The 16,563-nt window shown below is 42.4% G+C and overlaps 1 protein-coding gene across 2 annotated transcripts in view; it reads right to left on the minus strand.

Moving 5' to 3' along the window:
* LOC114106500 (sodium/glucose cotransporter 1-like) overlaps positions 1-14,806 on the minus strand; it is an 87,772-nt gene extending 72,966 nt beyond the window's left edge. Inside the window, exons 1-2 of one of the 2 annotated variants that reach the window (XM_027953439.2) lie at positions 14,668-14,806; positions 8,489-8,559 (exon numbers count right to left, since the gene is read on the minus strand). In XM_027953439.2, the coding sequence (XP_027809240.2) occupies positions 8,489-8,559; positions 14,668-14,806 (210 nt within the window). The remainder of the gene's footprint in view (positions 1-8,488; positions 8,560-14,667) is intronic. The other variant, XM_027953441.2, reaches the window with a different exon arrangement.
* Positions 14,807-16,563: the final 1,757 nt, after the last annotated feature.

Genomic DNA, 16,563 nt, shown 5'->3' on the forward strand with positions numbered 1-16,563 from the left:
CCTCTTGCCTCGATCTCCTGAGTAGCTATGGCACCTGGCTAATATTCTCATTGACTAATCTCTGGAAAGGCACAGTGTTGAGTGCTAACTTGCAATAGTTCATGTGGTTCTGATACATGGACAGGTTTAGAAACCATTTACATAATCAGTGTTAGATGAAAAGTGGTTGGGAGAAGAAGACTCGAATGAGAGCCTCATCATTGAAGCAGTGGATTCTACACAAAACTATGATGCCATGCATCTCTTCGGTTATAATAATCCAGTTCTGAGATATGCAGATATGTTCTTAAGGAAAAGAACACCCATGGGAAACACCATATGAACCATTGAACCCTACCTGCTTAGGGTGGGGCTAATTCCTCTAATTAATCAACCATCAGCCCAGATCCAGACTCAGACAATATCAGGAAGAAAGAAATAATTGCTGGCCAAGATGTGAAGTATTCCCAGACCCAGGCCAGACTAAAATGCAAATCCCCTATGGGTGATTGTGCCCCCTGCATTCCCTCTCATTGGCTTCTCCAAGTCCCAGAAATTGGAAACTGAGGTATCACACCCAATAAAACAGTCCTAGAGGCACAAAAATTCATCTTGATTACAATCAATAGAAGGGAAAATAGCTGTATAAAAAAGGCAATGATTTATCTTAAAAGTGGTGAGTTTTCTATCATGGGGGGTATGTATAGGAGAAAGAGGAACTGGGAACAAACTGAGACTGGATGAGTATTTGGCAGGCTTGCTATAGGTAGCATTGAGGCATTCGATGGAGTGAGGAATACACTGTTTTTAAAATACTTAAACAAACTTCTAAGTCCTGTTTAGCTCTCTAGTTTGGCAAATCTCAAATCCACTAAGGTTTCATGCTAGTTTGCATATGAAAGCCATAGGGTGGTAGCATCCAATAGGAATGTCTATGATTTTGGAAATGTTCTATATCTGTACTATTTTATATGACAGCCTTTTCCACAAATGGTAATTAAGCACTTGAAATATGGCTAAGTGACCAAGGGATGATAATTTTATCTAATCTTAATTTTATAAATTGACTATTGATTAGTGGTTACCACATTTGTCAGGACAGCTTCAGAAAGGATACCCAAACCTTGTCTTGAACTTTGGGATTTGAGCTGCCTCTTTAATGCTTGATTTTAGGAAAGTACTAAATTATAAACACGAAAAGATTAAAAAGCATTGACACAGACCTGAAAGTAAGCTTTAGAATAGGTGTGCTTCTGCCCACTAAGGAGTAAAAGAAAGACCACCATGAGGCACTCATCACAAAGTCAGCATCTACCCAGTATTTTGGCCAGTATAAGGATAAAATTCACATTCCCACTTACATTCAGAATCTAAAAGGGTTGGGCTAATAGAAACAGAGAATAGGATGGTAGTTGCCAGAGGATGATGCATAACAAATTGGGAATGGATGGGAAGTTGTTGGTTAAAGGGTAAAAACATTTCAGTCGGTTTGAATCAATTCCAGAGATCCATGATACAGCATGGTGATCATAGTTAATAATAATGGATTGTCTACTTAAAAATTGCTAGGAGGGGCTGGGATTGTGACTCAGTGGCAGAGCTTTGCTTTGCACTTATGAGGCAAAAACAAAAAGCAATCCATCTACAAAAATAATTTTTTTAAATTGCTAGGAGATTAGATTTTTTTAAAATTTTTTATTGTTGGTTGTTCAAAACATTACAAATTTCTTGATATATCATATTTCACACTTTGATTCAAGTGGGTTATGAACTCCCATTTTTACCCCATATACAGATTGCAGAATCACATCAGTTACAGATCCATTGATTTACATATTGCCATACTAGTGTCTGTTGTGTTCTGCTGCCTTTCCTATCCTCTACTATCCCCCCTCCCCTCCCCTCCCCTCTTCTCTCTCTACCCCCTCTACTGTCATTCATTTCTCCCCCTTGTATTATTTTTCCCTTTTCCCTCACTTCCTCTTGTATGTACTTTTGTATAACCCTGAGGGTCTCCTTCCATTTCCATGCAATTTCCCTTCTCTCTCCCTTTCCCTCCCACCTCTCATCCCTGTTTAATGTTAATCTTCTTCTCCTGCTCTTTGTCCCTACTCTGTTCTTAGTTACTCTCCTAATATCAAAGAAGACATTTGGCATTTGTTTTTTAGGGATTGGCTAGCTTCACTTAGCATAATCTGCTCTAATGCCATCCATTTCCCTGCAAATTCTATGATTTTGTCATTTTTTAATGCAGAGTAATACTCCATTGTGTATAAATGCCACATTTTTTTTATCCATTCGTCTATTGAAGGGCATCTAGGTTGGTTCCACAGTCTTGCTATTGTGAATTGTGCTGCTATGAACAACGATGTAGCAGTGTCCCTGTAGCATGCTCTTTTTAGGTCTTTAGGGAATAGACCGAGAAGGGGAATAGCTGGGTCAAATGGTGGCTCCATTCCCAGCTTTCCAAGAAATCTCCATACTGCTTTCCAAATTGGCTGCACCAATTTGCAGTCCCACCAACAATGTACAAGTGTACCCTTTCCCCCACATCCTCGCCAGCACTTGTTGTTGTTTGACTTCATAATGGCTGCCAATCTTACTGGAGTGAGATGGTATCTTAGGGTGGTTTTGATTTGCATTTCTCTGACTGCTAGAGATGGTGAGCATTTTTTCATGTACTTGTTGATTGACTGTATGTCCTCCTCTGAGAAGTGTCTGTTCAGGTCCTTGGCCCATTTGTTGATTGGGTTGTTTGTTCTCTTATTGTCTAATTTTTTGAGTTCTTTGTATACTCTGGATATTAGGGCTCTATCTGAAGTGTGAGGAGTAAAGATTTGTTCCCAGGATGTAGGTTCCCTATTTACCTCTCTTAGTGTTTCTTTTGCTGAGAAAAAACTTTTTAGTTTGAGTAAGTCCCATTTGTTGATTCTAGTTATTAACTTTTGTGCAATGGGTGTCCTATTGAGGAATTTGGAGCCCGACCCCACAGTATGTAGATCGTAGCCAACTTTTTCTTCTATCAGACGGCGTGTCTCTGATTTGATATCAAGCTCCTTGATCCATTTTGAATTAACTTTTGTGCATGGCGAGAGAAAGGGATTCAGTTTCATTTTGTTGCATATGGATTTCCAGTTTTCCCAGCACCATTTGTTGAAGATGCTATCCTTCCTCCATTGCATGCTTTTAGCCCCTTTATCAAATATAAGGTAGTTGTAGTTTTGTGGATTGGTTTCTGTGTCCTCTATTCTGTACCATTGGTCCACCCGCCTGTTTTGCTACCAGTACCATGCTGTTTTTGTTACTATTGCTCTGTAGTATAGTTTGAAGTCTGGTATCGCTATACCGCCTGATTCACACTTCCTGCTTAGCATTGTTTTTGCTATTCTGGGTCTTTTATTTTTCCATATGAATTTCATGATTGCTTTCTCTATTTCTACAAGAAATGCCGTTGGGATTTTGATTGGCATTGCATTAAACCTATAGAGAACTTTTGGTAATATCGCCATTTTGATGATGTTAGTTCTGCCTATCCATGAACAGGGTATATTTTTCCATCTTCTAAGATCTTCTTTTATTTCTCTCTTTAGGGTTCTGTAGTTTTCATTGTATAAGTCTTTCACCTCTTTTGTTAGGTTGATTCCCAAGTATTTTTTTTTTTTTGAGGATATTGTGAATGGAGTGGTTGTCCTCATTTCCATTTCAGAGGATTTGTCGCTGATATACAGGAATGCCTTTGATTTATGCGTGTTGATTTTATATCCTGCCACTTTGATGAATTCATTTATTAGCTCTAATAGTTTCTTTGTAGACCCTTTTGGGTCTGATAGGTATAGAATCATGTCACCTGCAAATAGTGATAATTTAAGTTCTTCTTTTCCTATTTTTATGCCTTTAATTTCTTTCGTCTGTCTAATTGCTCTGGCCAGTGTTTCGAGAACTATGTTGAACAGAAGTGGAGAGAGAGGGCATCCCTGTTTTTAGCCTGAGGCTTAGCATATATTGCTTTTACAATATTGAGGTATGTTCCTGTTATCCCTAGTTTTTCTAGAGTTTTGAACATAAAGGGATGCTGTACTTTGTCGAATGCTTTTTCCGCATCTATCGAGATGATCATACGGTTCTTATTTTTAAGTCTATTGATGTGGTGAATAACATTTATTGATTTCCATATATTGAACCAGCCTTGCATCCCAGGGATGAATCCTACTTGATCATGGTGCACAATTTTTTTGATATGTTTTTGTATCCGATTCGCCAGAATTTTATTGAGGATTTTTGCATCTAGGTTCATTAGAGATATTGGTCTGTAGTTTTCTTTCTTTGAAGTGTCTTTGTCTGGTTTAGGTATCAGGGTGATGTTGGCCTCGTAGAATGAATTTGGGAGTTCTCCCTCTTTTTCTATTTCCTGAAGTAGCTTGAAAAGTATTGGTATTAGTTGTTCTTTAAAGGTTTTGTAAAACTCTGCTGTATACCCATCCAGTCCTGGGCTTTTCTTAGTTGGTAGTCTTTTGATGGTTTCTTCTATTTCCTCAATTGATATTGGTCTGTTTAGGTTGTCTATATCCTCCTGACTCAATCTGGGCAGATCATATGACTTAAGAAATTTATCGATGCCTTCACTATCTTCTAATTTATTGGAGTATAAGGATTCAAAATAATTTTTGATTATCTTCTGTATTTCTGAAGTGTCTGTTGTGATATTGCCTTTTTCATCCCGTATGCTAGTAATTTGAGTTCTCTCTCTTCTTCTCTTCGCTAGCATGGCTAAGGGTCTGTCGATTTTGTTTATTTTTTCAAAAAACCAACTTTTAGTTTTATCATTTTTTTCAATTGTTTCTTTTGTTTCAATTTCATTAATTTCAGCTCTGATTTTAATTATTTCTTGCCTTCTATTTCTTTTGCTGTTGTTTTGCTCTTCTTTTTCTAGGATTTTGAGATGAAGTATGAGATCATTTATTTGTTGGTTTTTTCTTTTTTTAAGGAATGATCTCCAAGCAATGAATTTTCCTCTTAGAACTGCTTTCAATGTGTCCCATAGATTCCGATATGTTGTGTCTGTGTTTTCATTTATCTCTAAGAATTTTTAAATTTCCTCCTTGATGTCTTCTATAACCCATTGATCATTCAGTAACCTATTGTTCATTCTCCAAGTGATGTATGCTTTTTCCTTCCTTCTTTTATCGTTGATTTTCAGTTTCATTCCATTATGATCAGATAAGATGCATGGTATTATCTCTACTCCTTTATATTGTCTAAGAGTTGCCCTGTGACATAATATATGATCTATTTTTGAGAAGGATCCATGTGCTGCTGAGAAAAATGTGTAACTGCTTGATGTTGGGTGGTATATTCTATATATGTCAATTAAGTCTAGGTTATTAATTGTGTTATTGAGTTCTATAGTTTCCTTATTCAACTTTTGTTTGGAAGATCTGTCCAGTGGCGAGAGAGGTGTGTTGAAGTCTCCCATGATTATTGTATGGTGGTCTATTAGACTCTTGAACTTGAGAAGAGTTTGTTTGATGAACATAGCTGCACCATTGTTTGGGGCATATATATTTATGATTGTTATGTCTTTTTGGTGTATGGTTCCCTTAAGCAGTATGTAGTGTCCCTCTTTATCTCTTTTGATTAACTTTGGCTTGAAATCTATTTTATTTGATAGTAGTATGGACACTCCTGCTTGTTTCCGAAGTCCATATGAGTGATATGATTTTTCCCAACCTTTCACCTTCAGCCTATGTATGTCTTTTCCTATCAAATGTGTCTCCTGTAGGCAGCATATTGTTGGGTCTTGTTTTGTGATCCATTCTACTAGCCTGTGTCTCTTAATTGGTGAGTTTAAGCCATTAACATTTAGGGTTATTATTGAGATATGGGTTGTTCTTCCAGCCATATTTGTTTATTTCTGTTACTAAACATGGTTTGTTTTCCTCTTTGATTATTTCCCCCCCCTTTACTGTCCTACCTCCCACTGTTGGTTTTCATTGTTATTTTCCATTTCCTCTTCCTGTAATGTTTTGCCGAGGATGTTTTGAAGAGATGCTTTTCTAGCTGCAAATTCTTTTAACTTTTGTTTATTGTGGAAGGTTTTAATTTTATCTTCCATCCTGAAGCTTAATTTCGCTGGATACACAATTCTTGGTTGGAACCCATTTTCTTTCAGTGTTTGAAATATGTTATTCCAGGATCTTCTAGCTTTCAGAATCTGTGTTGAAAGATCTTTCATTGTCTGATTTTGCTGTCTAATGTCTTCCTTGATACTCCAGATCATCTGAGGCATGTATATCCTGAATTCTTTATCTGACATTCTATCTGCTGCAGCTGTTACCTCTTCTAAAGTTGAGTTGACCTGCATTGCTTGTGGTCCTTTCTTTCCTTGTCTTTTCATACTGCTTGCGTTACTTTCTGCTTGGTGAAACTGTTGTGTTTTTGAAATGTTTTTTTCCCCTATATATTTATATTGCTCTTGTATAGTTGAAAAGTCTCCCTTGCAGGGTCGGGCGGCGGTCTGCCTACCTTGCAGTCGCGGGCGGCGGCTCTGCTCTGCCCTTACTCCAACTGGGGTGCCATGTCTACCACGCCGGCGGGTCCCTGGGCTTATTCCGGACGCGGGCGGCGGCTCTGCTCTGCCCCTACTCCAATTGGGGTGACGTGTGTACCACGCCGGCAGGTCGCTGGGCCTGTTCCTGGCATGTGCGGCGACTCTGCTCTGCCCCTACTCCAATTGGGGTGACGTGTGTACCACGCCGGCAGGCCGCTGGGCCTGATCCGCCGGTCTGTCACAGGTCTGCCTACCTTGCAGGTGCGGGCGGCTGCTCTGCCCTGCCCCTCCTACCACGCCCGCGGACCGCTGGGCCTGATCTGCAGGTTGGTCACAGGTCTGCCCACCCTGCGGGCACGGGTGGCGGTTCCGCTCCGCCCCCCACTCCAATTGGGGTCACGTGAACACCACACCGGCGGGGCCTGATCCGGGCGCGGGCGCGGGCGAAGGCTCTGCTCTGCCCCTACTCCAGTTGGGGTGACTGTGTACCACGCTGGCAGGCCGCTGGGCCTGACCCGCCAGTCTGTCGCAGGTCTGCTTACCTTGCAGACGCGGGCGGCAGCTCTGCCCTGCCCCTCCTACCATGCCCGTGTACCACTGGATCGCAGGTCTGCCCACCTTGCGGGCGTGGGCGGCGGCCCGGCTCCTCCCCTCTGGCTCGATGACAAAGCGAGAGAGACTCGGGTGTCTGTGACTCACCCTCCCTACCAGGAGACCAACTGTTTCTGTCACCGCTGGTATTGATGAAGTTCTCTCCTCCGCCGCTTTCTGATGACATCAGATCTCTGCCATGTTGGTATCTTATGGGAATGGCAGCATTTCGTTCCCTTTGCCGGGTGACCAAAGCAACGGGTGAGTCCTGACCGGCCCTCACAGGCCCCGTCTCCGTCCTGTTGCCACTGCCCATGAAGGCTCGGTTGGTATTTACCTCCACAGTACTCAGCAGGACCCGGACCGAGAAGCAGTTTCTGCGGGTTCCTTAGCCCTGGGCCAGAGCAGTTCCGGGAGCCAGAACTCGGCTGCTCCGTGCTTGGTGTATGCTCTGATAAGAGCAGGCTCCAAGAAGCAGTTTCCGCGGGTTATTTAGCACTGAGCCTGAGTAATCTGTCTGCAAGCTGCAGGCGAATGGCAGCCTGAAATTACCTGTTCTATGGCTGAATGAGCTGCGGTCAGTCGAAAACAGGGATGGTGACGTCAGCTCTCCAAGATGGTGGCCGCTGGCCTCCTCTGTGGTCTGACCGGTGTGGAGAACCGAATTTGACCGCTTCCTTCCCCCGTCTCAAACCCAGAATTCAGCACTGAGTACGGTGCTTGCACGGCTGGCAGAAACTGCAGCGCTGTATCCCTGCGTCGCTATCTCCTCGTTTCCCAGTGCACGCTGCAGACTCTAGCCGTGGGGCAATTTGCTGAATAAGCAGCGTTACCCTCCGTGCGACAAATCTCTCACGTTTGAGTCCCCGTAGCCGATCCTCGTGCGATGGAAATCCTTCCTCCAGGTTCCGGAGCACCCCACTATTGCTGGAAATTCCTAACAAGATAGCCTTTAGCCGTCCTGACTCGTCATACTCCCACACAGTGACGCGGCACACGGGGGCAATGCACTCCCCTCGCCGCCATCTTCCTGTCCGAGATTAGATCTTAAATGTACTTATCACAAAAAAGTAAGGTGATGGGTTTATTAGCATGTTTGATTTATTTATATGTGTGTGCATATATATATATACATATATATATACATATATATGTATATGTATATATTATTTATCCCTTGATGAATTCCAAGCATTACTTATTTGAATGCTATTCCATTAAAACAAGAGATTCTAAATGCCTAGGAGACCTGGTGAGCATGTGACTCATATCAAGAATTTAGGGAAGAAGGAAGAATCACCACCAACAAAAGCCAAGAAGAAAATACCTAAAAGAAATACCCCAGCAAACAGAATTTTAGAGAAAACTTACCGGCCACCACACCATACTTCGGCCTGCCAGGAAAAAACCTCCAACTGTCCCACGATTGGTGGAAACATAGCCTAAGGAAGAAAGGTCCAAAATTTAATAGAAAACTAGAAGAGTGACCTTACCAGCCTAAGGACACACCTCCTCATATTGGCACTTTCGTTAGCCACTCCACTTTTTGACCTTCTTCTTTCACTTTCCTATTCCCCTGGACTCTCAAAATATTAAATGATGGAGGCAGGGCCCTACAGTTAACAGACAAGGAAACTGAGGCTCAGAAGGCTTAAACAATTCCCCTAGTGCCAGTGAAACAAACTGAAATTAAGGACAACTTCCTGATAAGTGTTTTTTTTTCCATTGTGTATTTCCTCATACTGGGAATAAAGTCTCTAACCTGGGGAATGCCAAAGATGCTGAGAATGGAGATTACCCCCTGCCCCAGTCTGTCTAGTACAGGTAACTAAATATACATATGTATGCCATCTGGCTTTTGTTTCTACAAACTATAACCATTTCTGTGGGACCTGCAGATAAACAACCTCACTGCTTCTCCCTAGTTTGACCAAACTGCAAAAAATTCATTTTCACTTTCCATCTTTTGCCTATTGTGTGGGTGGGTGGTCAGATCCAGCCAGTCAGGATCCAGGCAGGATCTCTGGGCTAGGCTGCCAGTAACACTAGCTCACTCTGCAATTGGTTCTGAACAAGCCCCTCCACCTTTTGTGTTTGCTATTGTGTTAAATTGGAGGAAATGCAACTCTTTTAAAATTTTTATTGGTGCATTATAATTATACATAATAATTTTACTATTATATACACACATGCACAAAATATACCAAGATAATTTGGTCAATTTTATTTCCCAGTACATCTCTTCCCTCCTTTCCCTGATCCCTTTTGGAAATGGAACTTTTTATGTGTTTCTTACAAGAATATCAGAGTACCTAATGACATATACTTTTGAAAAGTACTATATGGTACTTGTATGGAATTGTATCTCAAAAAAAGCTATTGTCAAAAAAAGAAAATACCATAATAGTTCAAAATGCTAATACTACATATTACATTTAAAAACAGATGTTCAAACTCAATACAGATTTATCCCTCCCTGAAGATGTAAGTAGGATCTTGCTGGAATCGTTTTTTGGCAATATATTGTGACTAACGTACATACACAGGAAGGGTGCAATTTCTTCTAAAAAGAGGACAAGACAGAAGGCTTCCCAGAATGAGTAGCATTTCAGCAAATCTTAGAGGAAAAGTGAGGTTAGATTAAAGGACAAAAAGGGAGGGGGATTTCAGAAGTTCAGTAATCCAGAGGTGGAACTACACCCAGACTGGGGAGGGAAGGAATGGCAAACAGTGTTAGTTGTTGAACTTGACTGAGGCATATGAATGGGGAGAGTGGTGAGAGGTGAGCCAAGATCTCAAATGCCAGGCTAAAAGTTACAGGCTGTATTCATAAGCAATAAGCAGTCACTGAAGTCTTAGGAGGAGAAATATGACATGTATGTTTAATGAATGATGACCAGCTCTTCTCAAGCCTTCTTTGGAATGTTGTTTCTGAGACTGCAGCTTATTTCTGTTTGAGCTCAGGCCCAGGCCCAGGTCCAGGCTTTTAGCGTAAAATGGGGCAGTGTTTCTACTCTTGTCCCTGGACCTCCTCCCCCTTCCTCTTTTCTGTCACTGGCTTTCTCTCAATAGACACTTGTTAATTTCCCTGAAAATGTTAATGGCTGACAGGGGCTTATCCCTATAAGATGTGTTTGTGTTTTCATAGTTGACCATGAGGCTAAAAGGCATCACTGGTCTAAAGAAATTAACCTCCTATGATGACATTTCAGGCATTTATGAACTTGCCATTCATTCAGCAAACAAGTCTGCAGTGGATGACGCATTGCTAGGTTGTCACACTGCAAAGAAGTATTGAATAAAGTTCTTTAAGAAGCAGGATCATTTATGCATCTAATTAAATAATATAGATTTGTTGAGCATCCCTGTGTGCTTTGCAGTACCAGGGAGAGTGCATCAGGGCTTTCTGGACTCCTAGCAGTGTCTTCCATCCCATTGGACATACTCTGAGGACTCTATAGTGGATTTTTTGAGAATAACAGGACAGTCAACAGATCTAAAAAGAACCGAGAGAGAGAGAGAGAGAGAGAGAGAGAGAGAGAGAACACCAACAGACCTAAAACATATGAAGGTCACTAGGGCTGAAATAAAAATAAATCCAAATGACTTAGCCTCCAGCAATGGGCTGGAAAATGATCATTCTGAAATCAAAGAAGGTGATATTCCCCAGCCTGATTAGGGAGACAGGAAATGTGGGTTGAGGTCCAGACACAAATATTTCTCGGTTGGTCACAAAAATGAAGAGCTTAGAGGAAGAATATGAGTGCAGGGTCTAGAATGGGGAGCTATAGTAATTCAGAAAAGATATTGATGTACCAAAGGTAAAGAGAGGTGCACCTCTGCAAGGCCTTTCCTCTCCAGCATGGTTATCCTCTCCTCATCTCTGCTTACCCATCCCTCAAGGCCTCTCAAATGTCATCTTCCCTGTGAAACCTTATCTGACACTCCCTCCATGGAAATCTCTTCTATGAACTCTTCCCTTCCCCAAACAAAAATAATCTCTCCCTCCTCTGAACACCTAGAGAACTCTATTTTTACCGTGTTCAAAGTCCTTACATGTTTTTTTTACTTTGTGTTAACTTATTATAAATTTTTAATCCCTATAGAACCTAGTAAATGCCTTATGCATAGAAAGGCACAAAGGAAACTTCAAGGTCCCAAGGTTCACTTTGTAAACCATAATGTTAAATTCACACATCTACCCTACAACTAGAAGAGAATGAACTCACAAGAGCAAAAGAAGAACAATTAACTCACAATGGTTTTGTTGTGTTGTATGTGTGTTTTTTTCTCATTGAAATAAAAATATCATTGAACAAAAGGAAGGAAGTTTAGGCCTCAGTTTAAATGAGAAACAGATTAAGAGACTGGAGATGTTGGGCCTGGGGAGAAGACTCAGGTGTGGTCTATTACCTTCTGATATGTAAAACAGGACAGTCACACTCAGTGCATCCTTCATAGAGCATAACAAAAAATGGGAGAAGCCCCAGGATGTCAGGTTGAAGCTGGGTTCCAGCTCCTTTTTATCAGAGCTGTTCAGAGATGGCCATGGGGCCACTGGGAAGATTTTCTGCTGAAAGTATTCAAGTCAAGGCTGTTGACAACTAGCCAAAGTGATTTTGACAAATGGCTTAAAGAAGAGATGTAAATATAAGATGAAGAAGATTGAAGTCAATAAATTTAGGTCTCATCTTTATGAAGATATACACAGAAAAAAGAAATTCAGAACCACTGGGACACTGTCCAGCAATGCCTTGGTTGAAAGGTCAAAGGAGAGAGTATTCCAAAAAAGAACAGTGTCTTAGAGGGGACAAGAAAGAATATTGGACCTGGGTCCTAATCCCAGTTCTATATTGATTCATCTGATTGACTTCTAGCCACGCTCTCTATTCTTAATCTGTAAAATGGAAAGCTAGGGTTCACCCATTTCAGCTCAGGCAGTCAATGATGCTGTTGGTTCAACTTAGTACATAACACAGGGGTTGTTAAATTTATTCTGTAAGGGGAAGACTCTGATAATAAATACTTCATATTTTGTGGGATACATGCTGCCTCACTGTTTTTTTTTCTTGTTTTGTGTTTATGACACTTTAAAAGTGTAAAAAGCAGCTGGGTGTGGTGGTGTATACCTATAATCGCAGTGGCTCTAGAGGCTGAGGCAGGACAATCACAGGTTTAAAGTCAGCCTTAGCAACTTGGTGAGGCTGTAAGCAACCTAGTAAGATCTTGTCTCAAAATTAAAAAAAGGTAATGAATAAAAAAGGCTGGGGATGTTGCTCGGTGATTAAGCACCTATGGGTTCAATCCCTGATGCACAATTAAATGAATAAATAAATAAAAGCATGAAAAAGCATTTTTAGTTTGTGCATCATACAAAATCAGAGTGTGAGTCAGATTTGGCCCATGGACCATAATTTTAACAAACCCTGGCTTGAGAGGATTACAGGATAGTAGAAATGTTTCAGGATAACAAGGATAGAGATTCATTTTCAGAAGATATAAATCCCCCAAGAAGCCACCTGGGAGGAAATAAAAGTGGAAATAAATACCAAAGAAGCCATAATCCAAAGCTCAAATATGATTGAATAAGACACAGATGGAAGAATACAAGACATCTGAAGAATATTGGAAGTGACAGGGATGGTGACAGAGGGGTATTGCTAGAATGGGCCTGGACCCTTATATCTGTGCAGTCCAGGGATTAGGCATGAGTCAGAATGTCTATCCCAAAGTCACTCTTAACCCTTTCACAGCAAAAAGGGGAGTCTTGACTGGAAAAAATTCAGCATGTTAAATAATCAGGGTCCAGGGGCACTGCTAATGGGGGAAGATTAAATGTCGACAAATACTAGCAGGCTCATTAACCAGCATTTAAAAGGACAAGTGGTACTGATTCACAGATATTTCAGAAGTGCAAATACCATAAAAAATGTAAACATCTGTAGTACTGGCAGGGCTAAAGAGATTGGTTTACAAAACTGAGATTATTGGGATTGTCAGGGAAATGGGCAGTATAGCATGGCTACCAAATGATAGATTCACATCTTGGCTCTAGTGTATATAAGCTGTGGAGGAGTGGGAGGTATTAAGGCAGACACAGTGACAATGTGCCTGATACCTTGAGAAACCAGGAGTCATGATAACCTGAGTTCCAGGAACAACCCCATGTATTGCAAAATCTTAGGCAAATCACAACCACATGGGGTTTCAACTTCCTCTTTTGTAAATTGGGGATTAGCATTTCTGTCTTGTGGCTTTTTGTAAAGATGTTCTACCCAGCTGACCATTTTTCCCATTTTACTTAACAGGACCAAATTACTCAGAGTCTGGGTGACACCCTGTAGGGAAAATGAGATTCAAAAAAAAATTCCTAAAGACTGTAAAAGTTTTCAGATTCATCTCTGCAGATCCTTACAATATCTTTGAGAAGTCATAAGATTAGATGCAACTGTACCTGTTTTATTCTTGGGTAAACTGAGGCTGCAGGAAGCTATCCTACCTGGTCATTTGATTCTAACCATGAGAAAGCCAGTACCAAACTTGAGTATTCTGATTCCTACTTGAATATTTCCCACTGTTTGGAGGAAGCTAAGAATATTGAGAAAGAGTAAGCCACACCAACCCCATGAGACACTTGAGGAGTCTTTCTATTAAGTGTGGGTTCTATAATCCCTTTCCCCCCCAAAAATCCACACTTCCTCTTACTCCTGAAAGTTTCAGTGCCCACACTTCCCTCTAAGTCTAAAGAGTTCAACACAACCAGGTACCATTGGCACAGTAGCCCCCTCTGTCATCCCCACCCAGGACAACACTTGAAAGTGGCTGGAATATTTGCATGCTTTTAAAACACTTTCTCTTTTAGTGTTAGGTGTGCCAGAGTCTGTCACAAAAGAACTTTCCAAGTTCCAGGATGCAGAGAACACGTTTCTCTAGTTTGGTGTGTCACCAGAGTCCCAAGGGGAGACACATGCACTTCCCTCTCTGCAGCACCAGGACACCCTCTGGTCTTCCTCCTCTTCTTCTTCCATGTAACTTCCCCATTCCTAATTAGCTCTAGCCACTGGGATTCCCTGGCAAAGGCCTCTTGTTTAATCTTAAGCAGGAGCAGTGACATTGGTCAGCCACACTCACAGATTGCCCCAAGCACCTGAGCCTGACAGGGTTTGTGACCTTCTGGCTTGAAACCATTTCTTTCCCATTTAAGTTGGTTAACTAAGGTAGGAAAGTAGTCACCTGCCAGGGGACCCTCTCTACCTCTTGGCTTTTCTCTTTCTTTCTCTCAGCAATCCTCCACCTTCCTTCTTTGCTCACAGGTCCCAGGAATCTCCCTTGGCTTTCCTGATGCTCCCCTGGGAACCCGTCTGACAGAAGTTCATGCTTGCTTGCCCGCCACACATTGCGCTCCTCAAAACCTCTCAAGGGTTTCCAAGGCTTTCCCACTTGCCTCAATAGACAGATAAACCCATCCGCCTCTTGGCAGCTCATGGACACCATCCCTTTGTGCGCCCCTCTTGTCCCGTCCTCTTCAGCTACGGTCCCAGGACTCCTACATACCCATAGCCCAACGGCCATCACAACCACAAAGTAGATGACAATGACAGAGATGTCCGCAGCATTTTTGATGCGCTGGTAGGATTCCACTGGAGCAGCAGTGGTGGTGGGTGATGGGCTCCAGGTGCTACTGTCCATGGTGATGATGACAAATCCCTCCCCCACGCCCGGACTGCTCACTTCTTATTCAGCCTCTGAGTTAATTATCAGCCTTAGGGGTGGGGATCCGTGATGGAGGAGCAGTGAATTAAAGCTCCTGCACTGCTGTTGCTGCTGCTGCTGCTGTTGCAGGTGCTCTGCACTGTCGGCCAGCAGCACCGGGATTGGAGTGCTGAATGAGGAGTCAGCCGAGCTGTTGGCGGGGCGGTGTCGTCCAGGACAGGTAAAGGCTGTCCCTCGAGCAGGGAGGGGCCGGCCAGGAGGTGGTGCCCGCGTGGCACAAAGGCCGAGGTCCTTTAGCAGCGGGAAACCACCAGGCTGCCACGCCTGGCCTGCCATGGGATTCCACCTGGGACAGAGCAGGAGTGGCTTAATAGAGGGATCACCGCCTGGGGCCAGGGACCTAGAGACTGTTGAGAGCACCTGCCAACTGCTGCTCTTGGACAAGTCCCAGCCCCTCTCTGGACCTGGCTTCTCCATGTGTAAAATGGGCACAGAGCTCTTCTAAGAAACTCAGCCAAATTCTTGGTCTTGGTGGAGAACATTCTGGGAAAATGGGAACTTGCTGGATGCATAATCATAATCCCTGGCCACAGGCATAGCCAGTCACTCACATTCCTGATTCCACCTCCACAGCCCCCAAGGACACTGTTACCCTCCTATAGGAGGAAGACACTGAGACTGGAAGAAGGGAAGCATTTCCTTACTCTGTGTCTCACCAGGTACAGTCAGCCCTGCATATCCCAGGATTTGGCATCCAGAGTACAGAATTTTTGCTTAAATTTTCCCTAAACAATACAGTATAAGAACTGTTTACATAAAACTTACATTTTATTAGATATTATAAGTAATATAGTATTTAATACATATGTGAGGATATACATAGGTTATGTGCAAACCCTGAGACTTCCTGGGTACTCAGCCTGCTCATTAGGAGACACATATCTAAGCCACACCCTGGGCTCAGAAAAGAGATGGTTGAGAAAGGAAGCATGACTTATCCAAGGTCACACAGTAAGGGAGTGGCAGAGTTGGCCCTGCAACCCAAGTCAGGTCAGGGACTCTTTCAGAGGGATTTTTGGAAAGATATTCTCAAGGGCTGACCCTGAAGGCCTCAGAGCAACCAAAAGTGGCTGTTCTGGGAGAGGAGAGCCTTGATCCAATGAGAAAGTACAAGGAGGAGAAAGGACCACATAAATTCTACCAGGATTCTGTTCTTCCCTGGGTCCTCCCTGCCCTCCACTAAGAACCATTCACTACTAATATGTAAACAGACTGCAAATTCCATGTCATTTTATATAAGGGATTTGAAAATCTGCACATTTTGGTATCTACAGGGAATAGTGGAAACAATCTACCACCCAGGTACTTAGGGATAACTGCCCTGTGTTCCTTTGTACCTTGCTGTCTCCAAGGTCTGCTTCCTCTCCTCCCTCATCAGCACTTTTTCTTCCCACCTTAGTTGCAATCAGAAAATCATTATTTAGACAGCATCCATGTAGCTCATCTCATTTTCCCCAGGACTGTAAACTGAATAAGGCTAAGTCCAGGGCCCTGCTTAGTGCCTGTTCAGAAAGATCAGGAATTCCTCTTCTAAGAAATTTGCAAGTAGAAGCTTTCTCCATGGATGCCTCCAACACTTAGAGTTTAGCTGTCAACCACAGCAAGAAGCAACTCTCCTTTTATCCACATTCCTTTGTTAATTCATTCATGCATTTAGCAAAGCTTTTCCACTT

This window comes from Marmota flaviventris, chromosome 1, assembly GCF_047511675.1.
Source record: "Marmota flaviventris isolate mMarFla1 chromosome 1, mMarFla1.hap1, whole genome shotgun sequence".
Taxonomy (NCBI): domain Eukaryota; kingdom Metazoa; phylum Chordata; class Mammalia; order Rodentia; family Sciuridae; genus Marmota; species Marmota flaviventris.